Source organism: Python bivittatus, unplaced genomic scaffold (genome assembly GCF_059951505.1).
Source record: "Python bivittatus isolate LINGU-HERP-01145 unplaced genomic scaffold, Pbiv_v1 ctg000200_np1212, whole genome shotgun sequence".
Classification (NCBI taxonomy): domain Eukaryota; kingdom Metazoa; phylum Chordata; class Lepidosauria; order Squamata; family Pythonidae; genus Python; species Python bivittatus.
The window spans coordinates 22588494-22605896 of NW_028277040.1; the positions used below are offsets into that span (position 1 = coordinate 22588494).

Here is a 17403-nt window from a genome sequence, read left to right on the forward strand (position 1 = left end):
GTTTGTCACAAATATTCAGATGATAATATGACCATTAAAGTTATCTAGCTGTCCCTTATCCTAACACAACATACAAGGAAATATTCTATCTTCAACAATGTGAAATTTCTCTGATATATCCATACTAGGCCCAACAGAAGATGGATTTGGTAATGATAGGAATTAGAGCACCAGGCCTTCAAAGATGACAGCTCCAAGTTACTGAGTTCTTCTTTGCTTGGACAAAACCTTGCCTGGATATGCTGAGTTTGAATTACACTGGAAAAATTACTTTATTATAGGTAATCCTCTTCCACTCAAGCACATGATAGTAAGCGAAGCTGATTGCTGCACAAAAGTAGTACTAAATGCACCCAAAGTGGGATGCTTTAAAGCATTCAGTGAGAGCATCATGCCTAGGTTTTGCTCAGTGCCCACAACTGATGGCACTACATTCTTTAGCTGTATGAGGAATACTAGCTTCATGGAGCTTAACGGTTTCAACCGTCTGCTAGGGTGATATGATGCACAGTGTACCTGCAATACAAAGAACCTGTATTCATGCCAGAATGCCAAAAAACCTCTGATCTTACTCTATGCTAGAGTTAAGCGGGTAAAGACGTCATGGCGCATCCCTATAAGTGCAAGCCACATGTAATGCCATTCCTTTTCTGGCCATTTCAAATCATCTCTAACTCCACGAAAAACCAGCCAGTTACAATATTACAGGTTTAGCATACAGACCTCTCCTTTATGAGGTAAATTAGGTGAAGAGCCAAGGAACATAAAATAAATTTCAGCATAATACTTTTTTGAACATATGCTCAATTAGCACACAGTCTTGGAATACCAAACCTAATTTTGTTTTACCTCAGTATCATTGTTGAGATTCCATAGATCAAGTCTTCCCATTCCATCCACACAAGCAAAGAGAGCAGGGTGAGTGGGCGACCACATCACGTCATAAACATAATCTGAGTTGTCCTCAAACGAATATAGAGGTTTGTTGTTCTGAAAGAAAAAAATCCTTAGCATTAATACACCTTGCAATGGTCAAGACAAAAATAATTAAGGCATGGTGGCAAGATTTTTGGTGGCCAGGAGTCACTATTTTTAAATAGTATTTTCTGGCTGCAAGGGCAAAGGGGCCTAACGGTCAGCAGAGAGGATATGCAATACTCAATCTTTTTTGTGCATTTTGGAGGTTGTGGAGTTGTTAACACATTTTTAGTGCTCAATTAGAAAAAAGCATTACAGTGCCAAGAATTGACAATTTGCAATACAATTTCGTGGCTACAGAAATGAGTCTGGGAACCATATGAACCTGTGGGTGAAGGTGGTTTACCACCGAATGTTTGTATTTAATTCAGAATACATCAAAGCAAAGTTTAGCTAAGTTTTGTCTTTTCATTATTGATTAATTATGTGCCATCACGTAATTCTCTCCCACCAAAAACTAATGGCAAAGTTTCAGTAAAAGCTTAAAAGTTTCTCAATTTGAAAAAATTATTGAGTCATTCTTGTGGACTTATACTAAATTATATTATATAATTATAGTAATGTAATATTTGACAATAACATTAGATATTAATGAACCTGTAATTTCTGATTTCTTCAGAGCTAACATATAACTTCCATCATGCAGAATTTTGTAATATTTTTTCTAATTAAAACCTTACTGAGGAAAACAGATAAGCTAAGCATACTCATGAAACAAGCAAGATACCACTATTTCATTTTGGAGGGGGGTTGGAACACTGTTATATATTACAACAAAAATGTAACGGACTAATAGTAATTTTCAATTGTTACAATGGCTCTAGGAATCCATATTTTTGTGAATTATCTCAGCCAATGTAAGAAGGCTGAAGAATAATGGATAGATCTGATCTGTACATGTTTCACTCCTATATTACAATCATATATTATAGTACTGATGATTTAAAACATGGGTGCTTCTATCAAGCTTCCTGATAGAAAATTTAGTTCTACACAGACTATTTCCACAAGATGGGGTTTTAGACAAGTCAGTATAGTTCATATTTAACTACTGATACCTTAGTTGTCCAAAGCTTTACAGTCCAGTCGAAAGAAGAAGTTACAAATAGATGTGAAAAGTCTACAGGTCCAACTGCTGCATGACAATGGATACCTGTGATAGGCCCTTGGTGGCCTTCAAACATCTCACTGATTCCAGCTTTGCTGTTTAAAATGCATATACAGAAAAAAATATTTTACTTTAAAAGAAAAAAATACCCATCCAGAACTCTAGATACACAAGTAATATTTAATAGTTCACAAAAGTGTATCACAAATTATCTCTACATTATTGCATATTCCATGGAACTGAATTAAGCTCAGGAGCATTATAATGAAAAAAACTGTATTAACTAAACAATAGCTAGAGATATGCTTTGAAAAGATAGAAATAATGTTTACAAAATACTACACACCGTTGATAGTTGTATTATTTTTTTAAAACTCAAACTAAATATTAGGGCCACAAAAATGAAGCCTTCCAACAAGCATCAAGCTTCCAAAAAGATGCACTTCTTCCTTAGGTAATTTTCAGTTTGAAATCAGGGATGATAAACCCCCAACAGTATCAGTGTGAACCACCAATTTTGGTTAGTTCTAGCCCAAAGCACTATACAGCATGGGTTGATGTGTGTTTGAGACGAGACTGGAGTCTCAATTTCATTAAAGAAAGCAATAGATAAGCTACAGCCAGACAATTTCAAAACAGATTGAACAGCAGGAGACAAGCTGCCTGATTTATGACTAGTGCGTGATACTACTGTATAATTATCTACAAAAGCAAGAATTTGGGATATTCTGCCACAATCCCCCCCCACATTTGAATGATGATTAACTAGCATATTCCATATCAAAAGTCAAAAGCTATTCTTATCCAGAAAAAGGGGAAATGCTGAAGCTAATCGGAAGTTTTTAAAATATTAAATACTCTTTTAAAAATCCTTACACAATTTCTTTTAGAGAAGTACAATTGTACATAACCACCCCGTGGCAATTAAAGAACAGCATTCCCAAAATTGTGTTCCCTTAGAGTATAACCTTGTGGCTTAAAAAATGGAATCCCAGGGTCTAATCACCTGCCATGGCGACATGCTGTGTAGACCGAGCCCTCTTCACTTCCAACGACAAAGTTGTTGACATCTCCAACAGGGAAGGACATAGAAGTGACAGCAACAGCTTTGGATTGCTTATGAACTAACTCCATGCTATCCTGGAGAGAAGGATATCAGATTTATTTTTTTTTCTGCTTTCCAAAACAACTTTTCTGCTAAGATCAGGGAATATTTCTGGTACTAGCTTTCTAAGAAACATGTTTATTCTACCTACTTGTTTCATTCCCATTCTCCAGCTGAAAGCATTTAACACAGTAAAACTACATAGAGTACATAATGACAATGTAGGTTTGTTTTCTCAACCTTCAGGATATATAACCTATTCTGATCATCTGAATATTTTATAAATTTCTACAGTGAGACAAATGTACTACATATTTGCACCCCACTATTTCACAGATGACCTGCCACGTAATTTAGACTGAGCGCTAATGACTTACTCAAAATCATTTAATGAGCTTCTATATTTAAATAAGCATGTGAACTGAAATGTCCCTAGTCCAACTTGCACACTATTTTAAACTGCATGCCAGCTCTCAGAATTCAGAAAAAAGTATCTAGATATATGAGACTGCGGTATCAGACATTTCATACCGCAGTAACATACATTTATCTGCAGAACTTCCCTGAAAGTGTAACAATAAATGTTTGCTATTTTTAATGTGAAATATACCTGTGGCTGTGACAGCATATCCAGGCTCCACGAGCAAATCTTCCCATCAGTAGAAATGCTGATAAGGTTATGAGCATTTTGTGTCCCCACAACGTTTACACAGTATACAGGATGCTAAAGCAAAATCGTATAGCACAGTTTAACAAAGTTTCCACAGAAATGTACAAATAACGTCAAATAAATGCAAACCTAGATTTTAAATGAGCAGGCAAGAAGGGCAAGTAAGATATCCAGGGACTTAACAACCCATTGTTTTCTACAGCTAATCATCTGACCTTCCACAGAATCTAAGATCTAGATTTGGTTGCCTAGCAATCCTTCAAGATTACAAACTTCAACGAAAGTACAAAAGCCAGTGGTATTACAACAATGATTAAAGGATCACTCCTGAAGTACAGGTAGTCCTCACTTAACGACCCTGAGACCGGCAACTCCATTGCTAAGCGAAGTGATCGCTAAGTAGGAACTCACATGACCCCAGCTGTGCTTTCTGTCTGGAAAGAGACAAGACTACTCAGTTTCACACCTCTGGTTTCTGTTTACCTCCTAACCACTCCCCCACCCTTTGGAACGCTCCAGTGCCTGCTGTCTTCTACACATCGAAAGCAACGCAACTGCCATGGGCGCACTATGCAAACAGCTTACAGTACTCTCTTGAAATCTCTTCCTCTCCAATTTCTCTGCTCTGCGAGGGAGGGAGGGAGAAAAAAAAGCAAGCGATTGCTGTAGGCGATCTCTCCTTTGCCTGACCTTTCCCACTGTGGGTGCAATCGCATTGCTTTCGATATGTAGAAGAGCAAATAGCTTATGCTCTTGCAATCCCTTCCTCTCCAATCTGTCTGCTCTGCAGTGGGGTGAGGAAGAGAAAAAAAATCATAGGCCAGGCACAGGACATGTACTGACTGCAATGGCGATCACATGACTGAGGGATGCTGCAAAGATCGTAAATGGTTGTAAATTGGCCTTAAAGTTATTTTTCAGCACTGTTGTAACTTCAAACGGTCACTGAACGAGTAGTCAGTAAGTGAGGACTACCAATGCCAACATTAGGAAGGGAAGTTGTGACAAAAGAAAAACTGACATTAATAAAAATGGAACAAAAGAAGAATGAAGGGAAATAGAAGGAACTGCTATAGTTGATATAAAAGCATGGTATACCTATCAACATTCCTAAGTAGAGAGCATCAGAATGATCAGTCTAGATATTGAAAATATGAATAGCTAATACTGCCATTCCAGGCCTACAAGTTTTCCCAGCAGGGAAAATGTGCTTCTCAAGGGAAAGTGAAAGCTAAGGAACAAGTACAGATATGATCTCCTGTTCAAAATGAAAAATTCAGAGACCTTGGAACCTGGAGAGAGACAAATATAGATGACAGGAAATACCATAGAACTGAGTAATAGGAAGTAGTGGATTTACCTTTGCAGCAGAAAGTATAATTCAAATAGGATCACGGTATCTTTTATAAGACACTCATTTCTTGAATGTTATACACTTATTTCTTAAAGCATTCTGAATCTTATCCCATCATGCTCTAAGCAAACACTATCCTTAGATTACTGAATAAGCTAGTAATTTTCTCTTATCTCTTGCCTTAGTTTCTTTTGTTCATTACTTCACACTCTTTCTGTGCACTTTGCATAACATTGTTTATCCTGAAAGGGGATTGGGTGATGGAGATATATGCATGTTTCATTCCCTACCGTGTGAGCAGCAGCTGAAAGGGGAGTTCTCTGAACTGGTGTTCGCTTATTGCTACGGTTATCCCAGAGCACAATTTGTCCAGAGTATGTGCCACCAACCACCAAATTTGGATGAAATTTTGCAAATGTAGCAGACATAACAGCTGACTGTAAGGGGAAAAACAATGTAAATGTTATTTCTGAATTTGATTGTTAACTAGAAATATTTCCTAAATGACCTTAGGTTTGACTAATTCAGAAAAATGCACATGTTATTTGAGCATCTTTTAGCTTATGAAATCTTATACATGTTAAATATACAGTAACACAGGGAAACGAAATTTTAATATTATGCTTATGGCTATTTTCCAAAGCATGGGGGTTGGGAAATTAGTTGAGCCCAAATGGGTTAGTTCTGGTTTTTTCAGCCGCCATATTATGTTGTTCTCTTTGTCTTAAGTTTCTGTTATTTCACTAGGTGTATGGTTTTTACATTTTGTTAGCTGTTCATATTTGCATTTGCAAGATAGGCAGCCATATAAATTGACTGAAATAAATGGTATTTTACAATAACATGATATCAAGGCCAACTTGTACATTTCTACATTAGGCTATTTTATAATTTAATTACTTTTTAAGTTGAAATATAAGTCTTTGAATTTATTTCACTTAAATTCTCAGGGTATGTATATTTGTATTCAGAGCTGAGGTCTGGTTGTATATTTTTAATCATAATGCTGAAAGAGTCTGTACTTAATGCACACAACTTCATCTTTTATATAGTATCAGGCCATGTAAGTTTAAATAAGGCAAATTATGTTAGAAAAAAGATAAATGGATTCTTCAGACATCAACATGTGTTTGGAACTGGTTACTTTTGAAGTTCATGTCTGCTCAATTAAATCATTATGCTGACAATTAGAAGGCAAGTCTTGTCCACTTTCATTAATACAATATCTTTAGCCCTGCAACATAGGAACTCGCATCATACCTGGCAGTGAAAGACATATTCTGGAGTTGTTTTCTTGTATTTCATATTCCAGACAAGGGCCACCCCATCAGGTTCATGAGGTGCATCTTCATTGTTATTATAAGATGCTACTAACAACTCTGGGTACTGGATAAAAAAATAAAAAAATTATCTGTTAGTGGCTTTAAATAAGACAGACTCAAATAAATCTAATTTAAGATACTAGCCACAACTTTATTTCTTGGAAATCTATTTTGGCAAGAAAATAAGAAAAATAGTATCTGCTAAGGAAGATTTATTAGACAAAGTAATGTTACCTGAGAAGACCAATCCAAGCAACTAACAACGCGATGCTTTGACCAACGCTCATCAAAAAACTGTCTGTTTAAGGACAGTTTAGCACCTGCCTGAATTTCTCTGAAAAAACAATCGAAGAGGGTGGACTTAGGATCATTTTCAGTAAAACTAAAACAAATGGACAACACATTTAAAAACTCCCACATTACCCTTCTTTGTCTTCTAGGTCTCGGCCACTGTAGTCAAAGAAAATATTAATTTGCTCAGAAAGAGCTCTTTCTACAATTCTTGTAGAATGATCAAAGAAGCTCAAAAACTCTTCAGAATGCAAAATCTGTTGCTTTTCTTCTTCTGTTAGTTCATGAGGGGCAACTGTAGAGAGATCCAGATTCAGAATGTGATTTATAACCAATAGACTAAAATGAATACATTTAGTGATATTAGTGTGTATGCTTAGATTTTAAACAGTGATTACAAATATACAAATATAAAAGCTGCAATTTTATTCAATGCTTTTTATTCTTTAAACTTTAATAAATACAAGATTTTAAACAGCAAAGAGAAATATGTACAACAAATTGAGAGAGGAAATTTGAGTAAAATATGCTTCCTCCTTTATGTCTTTAAAAAATGAGGACGATAGCTTGAAGTAGGAAGAAATTCCTACTGGTAGTAGTAGCTTTACTTATAATAGTTAATTATTTGTTTATTGTTTTTAGTATTTTTGGATAGTTCTCGTTTTATATACTGTAAGTCACCTAGAGTTGTTAAAATAAATGGCATATAGATGGATGTAAATAAATAAAATACTTATACCTTCCTCTTCTTCCTCCTTTTTCAAGGTGTTTTCTTCCTCAGGTTCAACTGGTGGTTTTTGTATAACTACATCATCTTCATCTTCCTCATCTGTTAAGAGGAAAGTTGTCAATAATTACTTAACCAGTTATAATCTGGGATTACATTTATTAAACAGTGAAAAAATAAATCAGTCAAATATGTTGACAGTGAATTCTACATCTCTACTGTATGTTTACATATATCAAATGTAAACCTATAGTAAAGTATTGAGTAACTTTTCAAAGATTTTCATTTTAAATTCTTAACTTCTACCCAGCTTTGTCACTGCAGACAAAACATTCATCCATGTGGTCTTATGCTGCATGTTGACATATACATGCTGCAGAATAATGAAAATCAAGTGTCTTAAACAGCTCTCAGAGCCACAGCTTTCTTTAGATATGGAATCAGTGTCAAAAGGTTTTTCATAAAGGAAAGATGGTTATTTTAGTTCTCATGATGCTATCTGGAAAGGCAAATTTTGCTAAGACAATAGCAGAGAGATTATCTTTTCTTTCCTGTCATTCTAACTGCAAGTTTCATTATCCGTATGATGTTTGCCAATGAGCATTTTAAAAGTAGAATACTGTTTCCTTAATTGCAACAAATAACATGAAGTGCTGATGCTTTGAAATTCTGAGAATATCTATAGCGTTTTTTGCATTGCTACATTTTTAAATAGAACAAGCCCCCAGAAAATTAAAAAAGAGAAATTATTTGGTAGTGTAGAATATGTTTCCTGCCTCTTTTTGTTCTGCTTCTCAAAGTATCTTTCTTAAAAGACTTATTTCATTGGTTAACCAGCTATGTCATCTGTTTAGAAGAGAATGGAAGCAGAAGCCTGCAGCCTGCCTTATTGCAAGTAATGAGGCAGGATTCAACAGGGATTTATTTGTTACAGCCATTCCCCTGACCCATGTTCAAAGTCATGGGGGGGGGGAAGAGCGGTCAAGAGGTACAAACCAGCTGCCAAGCTATGGTCCCAGCAGCCAGGCCAGCTGACTAGACAGCAGCAACCAGATGGTATTGCTGGGATTGTCTATCCCTGCTCTGAGGTGGCAATGGGATGGCACAGCATTTTTCTGCTTGACTGCTTCCAATTATGTTTTTTCTCCAATGGCAAGTCTGTGCAATTACCAACTCTCCAGGAGGTCTAGAGACAAGCCTTTACCCTGCAAACAAAAATACAGCTTGTAGGCTCTACCAGCTGCCAAGCCACACACATAGTGATAGGCTGAAGCAAAATCTGGAAAAAAATCTTTCTAACTCTAGTTTAGTCAATAAAAAAATATATCTATACCTGAAGGAACAAATGCTTTAAATGACACTATATAATGCATACAATACAAACTCCAACTTAATCAAAATGATAATGACGTATGCCAATCCCACATTATATGAAATTGAGCGATTTTTACGTTCTGACAAGTTTACAGAACTAGGATAAATGGCATGAACAATTTCAATATATGCTCATACTTCTGAACCAAATGGTGAAGGTTAAAATCTTTCCTTTCAAGGGCCTCAATCAGCCACAAAGGAAAACAGTAATCACTGTCTTTTCAACCAGCCCAACCACATTTGTCAGCCCTTTCTCCGTCAATGCAGCCAGAGCAATCAACCTGCCAAACATTCAGAATGGAAAAACAATCTGAAAATACAGGGTATAATGCACCTGCCAGTGAAAATGGCCATTTCAAGAAAAGCTAGTGATCTCAGTGACCCTGCTGAGGAGGCGGTGGTGCAAAGGGGAAAGAACACGTAAAAGAATTCTTAGTGATCTCCACTCTCTTGCACATTGACATTTCCTTACAAAGCCTGCCAATTACAGCTTTTGTGCTACTTAGAAAAAATGAAAGCTTTTTTGGACAAAATAATCACACAGAGAAACGGAAAGACACTGCTCCTTTTTAGATGAATTTGTACATACAATGGACTATTAATCAGAAAACTGGATAGCGGAGCAATTCTATGCCATGTGCCCCAAACAAGAGACTAGATTTCCACCCAAGCATTGGGGTAGAGAAAATTGATAAATGCATAATTTTCACTTAATAGATGAGAGATTGTGAATAGCAAATTACAAAGCAATGACTAGATTAAAGAATTTAGTTGAATTAAGTGTGGACTCCTCTTTTGTATGGAGACACACTACAGCAAACAATGCCACTGTGACTTCAAAACAAGAATGCCCCCTTGCCCTTTACAAGTTGTTCAAAGCTCAAATTCCATACATTTAGAAGTTAAATCTCAGCCCCCTAGCTCTGCCATACCATTCTGATTCTAAGTACCATTTTCAGTGACAGAAGTCAAATCCTTGTCAAAAGCAGATGGTTAGCCCTCTACTGCCCAAGTGACCTGGTTATTTACATATATTACAGAGAAGAGATCTGATAACCAATTGCCCCTCCCTTTTCACATTTTCGGTGTAGATGACACATTTATAAACAAATTCCAAATTCCTTCTCATGCTTATTCTTTATTTGCTGTCAGTGCTTAGAAATAACTATTACTGAACCTTAGCGCTAGATATGGTATTACTGCAATTACATAAATACACCTTAGATGCACTGAAGCAGTTTCTCATCTCAGTTTAAGACATCTTATTTTTAAGATATATGCAAATGCCACTAAATAAATGACAACAAACTTTAATCCTATTAAGCTTACATTTTATCACTTAATAGCATACTAGCAAAGGAATTAAGAGAACTAAGCGGATATCCAAAAATAGTTATTCCTGAGTAGTTTAAACTTCATGTGATATGCAAACAAATCAGCAGAATTATAAATTCACTTCACTATATATACACATGGTATTTATTCTAGAATAAGCTATTATTCTGGCAAGAAGCCACAGCTTTTTCTTAATCATTCCTCTGCAGGTCATCAAATTTAGGCTATGTGACCAGAAAATTTTCTGGCTGGCAAAAGTCCTATTCCTGCCTTTTACCCAATACTACACAGAGCCTTTGAAGTACATGAAGCAGTGCTTTGATGCTTTCCAACTCAGATTCAGTGTGATCCAAGAGATGAGGCTTCTGTCCATTGCTCATCAGTCTAAATGATGCAGTTGGTGCTGGCATAATGGCAAGCACATCTGAAATTCCTGCTGCCTCTATCTTCTTTGTTCCTTGTATTCAACCCATTGCCAAATTAAGCTGCTTAATCCTGTACAACACTGTGAAAATATAGACTTACCTCAATTTTTCCCCTCTTTTACAGAAAGGCTGATTTATATTCTGGTCAATTCCTGCCTTGACTTTCTTCTCCCAGGTTTTTAGAGTTCCATTTCAGCTTTCCCAATTCTATCTACAATTCTGTTTCAAAACTCAGTCACATTTTTACTATCCAGAACTCTTTTAACTTCAGTACCTAACACCCATCATTCTTATTTTCAAACTTCTGTGCAGTCTTTTATCTATACATTATAATATATACTAAGTCCATAAACTCCACTTTTCCACTTTAGAATCCAAATGACGCTTTCTCTCCTAAATAAGCATACCCTCTCTTCTAGTGTTCTTTCTGTATATATTACTGTTCATATCATCTGTTCCCATTCCTTCAAATCTCCTGTTTTGTGAAGCCTTTGAATTCACATTTAATTTCTTGCCTTGCTGAAAGAAAGCTTATGCATATATCAGTGAACACAAAATCTTTCCCTTATTAGTCTCACTTCTGTCTTCCTTTTTTTTTTTTTTTTTTAAAGTTCTTCAAGTGGAGCTGGAAGTATCCGTTTTTGTTTGCTTCTCAATAAAGCACACATCAATGGTGCTACTAAAAACAAACCACAGAATAAGGATGCAAAAGGACCAAAACTTTATAGTCAAATTATACAGGTTTACTTCTTCTCACCAAAATATATATGTCCCAAAGAATGTACTATTTGAGATGGCAATTTTAATGACTAGCATTTCCCATCATCTTTTTTCTTTTAATTTTAATTTCCTGTGATTTTATGTATACAAAATTACAAATATAGTACTATAACATAATGTGTGAATTGAAATCAGGGTAGTAAACAGCCCAGAAAACTAATTAGTATTGATTGCAATCTATGGCCAGCTGTACCATTCTGGATTAGGCCTCAGAAAATATTTTGAGAAAATTTCCAGCCTTTTTATTTCATTGCTGTAATCTCTTTCATTATTCAGCATACATGATTTACACCAATGGTGCAGAAATGCTTTATTTATTTCACATTAAAAGCTATACTGCCACGCAAGAACATAACAATGAGAAGTGAAACTACATGTCAAATCATTTTACTGATGAATATTTATTACAATATACTAAGTGGTTACTACGTTTTTTCCTTGACAGAGGATCTAAGGTTATAAGACAAGCATTAAAAATCTGTAAAAGTAACAGTTACTTCTAAAATGCCAAATCTCTTCTCAATGAACCAGAGAATTTTTACTTAGCGTTAACATCAAAATTGTGCTGTATTTTGTTGAGATAAGAAGAAAAGCAGGCTGTAAATTAGCGCCTTGCAATGACTCTAAGAGAATGAAGTTCCAGTTGTCTGCATGGTCTGTTGTTGCAGAATAGGTTAATCAAAGTTAAATCATCTGTGAAATGGGTGGCTTTTGTTAAGCTGAACATGTCCTCAGATCACATTTACTATCTGTTTTATTTTGTTTTTGGTGGATAGTTCTTAAAAATAGTATAAGGAAGTATCCTAGTCAAATCTCTTTTTATTTCATGTATAACTAGAATTTTTCAAATGACAATATAAAAATTTGACTACCAAAGCATGGAATAGAGGTGATAATATAGTTAGATTCACTTTACTGCTGAAGAGGCCTTATTTGCCTCCCTGCCTGCCTTTCTTTTCTTATTCTATTAAAAATCCTATGCAGCAAAGTCCTGACAGTGACACCTATCAGTAACATTGCAAGGTAACAATGGCAAGCTTTCATTCAATGGAAGCTAACTGATTGTTACTGGTATTGGTGAATAACAGACAGGTAATCTGAAGTCACTTTGAAGATACATATCAACAATCAAACTCTAACATATGTGTTAACCCGACTACTCTTCCTTTGTATACATTTCTCTTACAGGAAAGAAGCATAGACTCACGTAAGACAAATACTTCACTGAATTTTAAGCTTGGTCCATACTAAACTACAGCAAAAGTTTGCATAGGCAATTAAGAAAAATGAGTATGTACGCCGACTTTTAGTTTCCCCATGCTCTGGAACTATTTATTCATATCGGGGTCTACTATGTCTTACTTCAGACTACAGTGCAAGACTGGAAATTACAGTTACTGTTAACACACAGTGCTCTGTCCAGGTGTATTATTTTGTTATGGGAACATTCTAAGAATTGAGTATGGATAATAACTTAGTATTTCATACTGAGCTAGACCAATACACCCAGAAATGAATGCTTAAGGATATCTATAATACAGAACAATTATGGAGTTATTGCTCTCCAATAGTAAGACCAGAGATCAATAAGAATGAGAAAATTGTTAATGAACTAATTCTTTATATCTTCCTAATCATTTTTAGATTCTAGAAAAAGAGTGATATTTACTTTTATAGCCAGTTTTCCAAATGGATCATGCAATGGGCATGCATAAAGCACCATATACCTCTTGAGCATGAAGCCTGTTTCCTATAGCTTCTACTAAAGTACATAAGCCATCCTGGGAAAACTTTGTTTTAATTTTAAAATAAATAGACACAACATGAACAAAAATTCAAAATAGAATCCCCCCCTTCTTCCTTCCCAAGAAAGGTAATCTTCCTCTTAATCTATGTCTGTTGGTAAAAGAAGGATTAAAAAAACATTTGACTTCGATGTTACTTCATAGAACTTATTTTTATTTAGTTCTAGGTTTTATGTGCTTGGGTTTCTTCTTTTGTTTCTGACTGCTGCTTTTGACTTGTTATTATGTTTTTTGCTTTTTATAGTGTGCAAGATACTTTAAATTACTCCTTTTTGTCTCCAGAAGAGACAAAAAATAAAGTAACCTTGAAGTTGAGTTTGACTCATAGTCCCTGTAACCAACAGTTAGGAAGAAGTTTACCACTGCCTCCTGGGTTTTTTTTTTTTGTTCTAAGTCTAGCCAAATACATGAGTAATACATAAATGAATAAATGGGACATGGCACAAAAACTAGACTTTACAGAACACTTTTTAGCATAAATCTTTAGTATAAAGTTACGATATATTTATTTTAAAGTAGGATTTGTAATCCAGATTGAGAGTTAGTCCAACCGGACTACTTAATAACTGGACCCACGAGCAATCATTCTAAGTATTTATACACACCTATTAGTACATGCCTAACAAAAGTCTGGCCTGCTCATTTGTGACAAGCAGAGAACAAGTACAGGTAGTTCTCGCTTAACAACAGTAATTGAGAGCAAACCTTCTGTCACTAAGTGATGTGATCGTAAAGAGCAACATCACGTGAATGTGCTGCTTAGTGACAGCAGTTCCGGCTTACCATCATTAAGCAAATCACTGTGGGTCATTAAACGAGGACCTCATATGACCGTGACTTCCGACTTCCTGGCAGCTTCCCCATTGACTTTGCTTGTGGGAAGCTGGCAGGGAAGGTAGCAAATTGTCATCATGTGATTGCGGGGGTGCTGCACCCAGCAGAACTTTGAGGACCAGTCATAAGTACCAAGTGTTCTGTAAAGTCTAGTTTTTGTGCCATGTCCCATTTATTCATTTATGTATTATTCATGTATTCGGCTAGACTTAGAACCAAAAAAAAAAACCCCAGGAGGCAGGGCCATTATAAGCTCAAACAGTCACTGAACAAGTGGTTGTTAACGGAGGAACACCTATATAGGGAATTGATAATTATAAAAAAAGAGCCAGTTTGGTGTAGTGGTGAAGGTGCTGGCCTAGAAGACTGAGTTTAAGGCCTCCCTTAGGCATAAAAACTGGCTGGGAGACTTTGGGGCAATCACTCTCTCTCAGCCCAACCCACCTTACAGGGCTGTTGTGGGGAAAATAGGAGGCAGGAGTATTAGGTATAATCACCACCTTGAGTTGACATACATACATACATACATACATACATACATACAAATGGGATAAAAAATCTTCTCCTTCTTCTTTTATTATTATGCCCACCCTATTCAGTGTACAGGTAATCAGGCAGCCTCAGTAAAGAAGCAGATTACACATGATATTACACCTCTAAATCAAAGCTCTGTAACTATGGAATCTATGAAAGGATTTTTCAATTTTATTTTTACATAAAATAATTAAATTTTTAAAAATTGTTTTCTCAAAAATTAAACATAGTAACTATTAAAAGATAATTATAATCTCAGACAAATTCTCCCGTACGCTGATACTGTGCATTACTTTCAACTTTAAAAGGTAAGCCTGAAAGGGGCAAAGTTTACACAATGATTGCAGTGGCATTATATTCTTTATTATACAAGTTAATATTTAAACATACAGTGCTTTGATTTTATGTTAAACCGATGAATACACTGATTTAAAGGATAGTATTATTCCTTCCAAATGGCCAAAGACTAATTACTGAAATACCTAAAAACTTCTACAATTTGTGAACTTTTATTAAGAACTACAATGTTGCTTTCACAGTTTTTTACATTTTAAAGAAAGTATAGTTTTCTATTTCCAATAACCATACATTATTCAACATTTCATACAGATGCTGTTTAACCAAACTATTTTAAGTTTGGAAGCTTATACACACGTCTCTTAATTGTATGCTGCCCTGAAAGTTCTTTGATGTAAAAAAGGGAATCAAATATATTCGATTAACTATTGTGTTTTTATCCTTTGCATTATATAGTAAAAATACAGAACAAATGACCTTTTTAAATCTGTTCTTTGTCACAACAACTAAACACTGTTAGGCATGCACACTAGAAAGAACGATGAGACAATTATACCTGCACCTCCCTCCCATACCCACCCAGTTTCTTCTAGACAATTCCCCAGCCTTCTAGAACAAGTTTTTAGCATGCAGAAAGCTCTAGGCTTCAGTAGAGGAGGAAGCCTGGAAACCACTCTTGGGTCACAGCTGCAGGGTTTTTGTTTTTATTTTTTTGATACAGCACTTCTCAGTGCCAGAAAAGGAAGCCACTTTGCATGTGCCAAAGATGCTGTTAACAAAACTTTTTTTAAGCTGTAATTGTGCATGGCCTCTCACTGCTCTATGAATATGCCTTCTTTGCCTTTGTGACTATAACTGGTTCTACTGTTTATTTTATGTTAAAGACACTCTACAAAGCCTTATTCTTCTAAAAGAATATGACATTTTATCAAAATACCGAGTGATGGTAAGAACACCTCAGGACTAAGCCGGAATTTTATCACAATTCAAATTTCTTTGCAGAATTGTTTTCCTTTCTGCAAATATTTTTATTTAAATTTTCCGCAATGGAAGTATTATTTCTTGTCTTGAAGTTTATGACACTTACCCTGTCATGTGCAGGTGTTTTTATAAAGTAAAGCAACAGTAAGAGTGAAATTTATATTCACCTTCCTTAGGCTGAGTCATAACTGGAGTTTGGGTCTCCTTTGTATATGTGACCATTTCTCGAGGAGGAAAGTCAACTTGAGTAATTTTGGACATTGCAAGTTTAATAGGTCCGCGTCTAAAGAAAATGAAACAGAACATTATAAGCAATGTGTTTACACCCCCTGCCCCCATGTATTTACCTTATATGGAGCAATTCTATGTGAAAATCTGACACAAAATTAATAGAACTAAACTAAAACTGATCAGAGTTTCTTATACTGTTTTAGGTGGCATAAGTATTAGTGGATTTTGGATAATTTGCTTTCAAAAGTAAATAAAATGGGTTGAATCCAGAATTTTGCACAACAGAAATTCATGAACAGGATAATCCTGCAGGCTGAAGGGGCAAGAATATTTTCATCATACCCCGTGTGCAGCTCATACTCCCAGAAATCCACCAGTGAATTCTAAAACATGTGAACTACAGGAGAACTGATTTTTTTTTAGACTTGATTATTTTCCTCTATTATTCTGCCATACAGAAATGCTAATAATAAACATAATAATGTGCAATTCTAGATCTAATCCAGTATAAAATATGTGCTTTATGTGTAAACTCATTGCAACTACAATTTAACTTATGAAGTATGTTATGTTGAAATCAATTATAATTAAGACACCATTGTGCAATGACTTTTGCAATTAGAGATTCATGAGATGCCTGAAGAACTACTTGATCTTGAAAATGCACTCATGAAAGGGATGCACAGATTTGATTTGAAAGAGGTGCTTTGGAATGCAAAGAATCACGCAGCTACTGAGGGGAGGCATATGCTACAGCCGTGCGATCCTGGAAACAGACCAGGCTTCTTTAAGGAGTTGTAGGTAAGTGTCATGTTTGCGCTCCTGAAAAGTACCTCTTCAAAACTAAATCCAAAGCACTGCACAGTCATAATACATGACAAGATTGTTCCCATTAAGCATCTGAATATATGCATAATGTATTTTGGCCATAATGCACCTATGGTTCTCAAGAATCTAATAAGGTGGAAAAACCCAACACCTGTTGGTCCTGTTCTATTCCACACACTGTAATAAAGGTTCATATTTATATTATACTCTTCCCAGTGCAATTCATATATACTCTCTGTTCCTATATGATAAGCCAATTTAATTCCTGTATTATAGATGTGTGAACAGGCAAACTATTTTCAGATTAATACCTTGTCACAAATATCAAAAAGGAGTAAATTGTTTTTTAAAATCTAGGAAGAAACATTTAGTAGGTTAGTAAGCAAAAATTACATTAAAATGCTGAGTGTGAATTCAAAAGTGA

At 35.5% G+C, this 17403-nt stretch overlaps 1 protein-coding gene across 3 annotated transcripts in view; it reads right to left on the bottom strand.

The window, feature by feature from the left end:
- DYNC1I2 (dynein cytoplasmic 1 intermediate chain 2) overlaps positions 1-17403 on the bottom strand; it is a 36403-nt gene that overhangs the window by 1600 nt on the left and 17400 nt on the right. For all 3 annotated transcript variants that reach the window (XM_007430403.4, XM_007430402.4, XM_007430404.4), the window contains 10 exons: positions 16088-16203; positions 7568-7657; positions 6961-7123; positions 6772-6871; positions 6476-6601; positions 5506-5652; positions 3802-3915; positions 3093-3226; positions 2037-2181; positions 850-990 (listed from right to left, as the gene is read on the bottom strand). In XM_007430403.4, the coding sequence (XP_007430465.1) occupies positions 850-990; positions 2037-2181; positions 3093-3226; positions 3802-3915; positions 5506-5652; positions 6476-6601; positions 6772-6871; positions 6961-7123; positions 7568-7657; positions 16088-16203 (1276 nt within the window). The remainder of the gene's footprint in view (positions 1-849; positions 991-2036; positions 2182-3092; positions 3227-3801; positions 3916-5505; positions 5653-6475; positions 6602-6771; positions 6872-6960; positions 7124-7567; positions 7658-16087; positions 16204-17403) is intronic.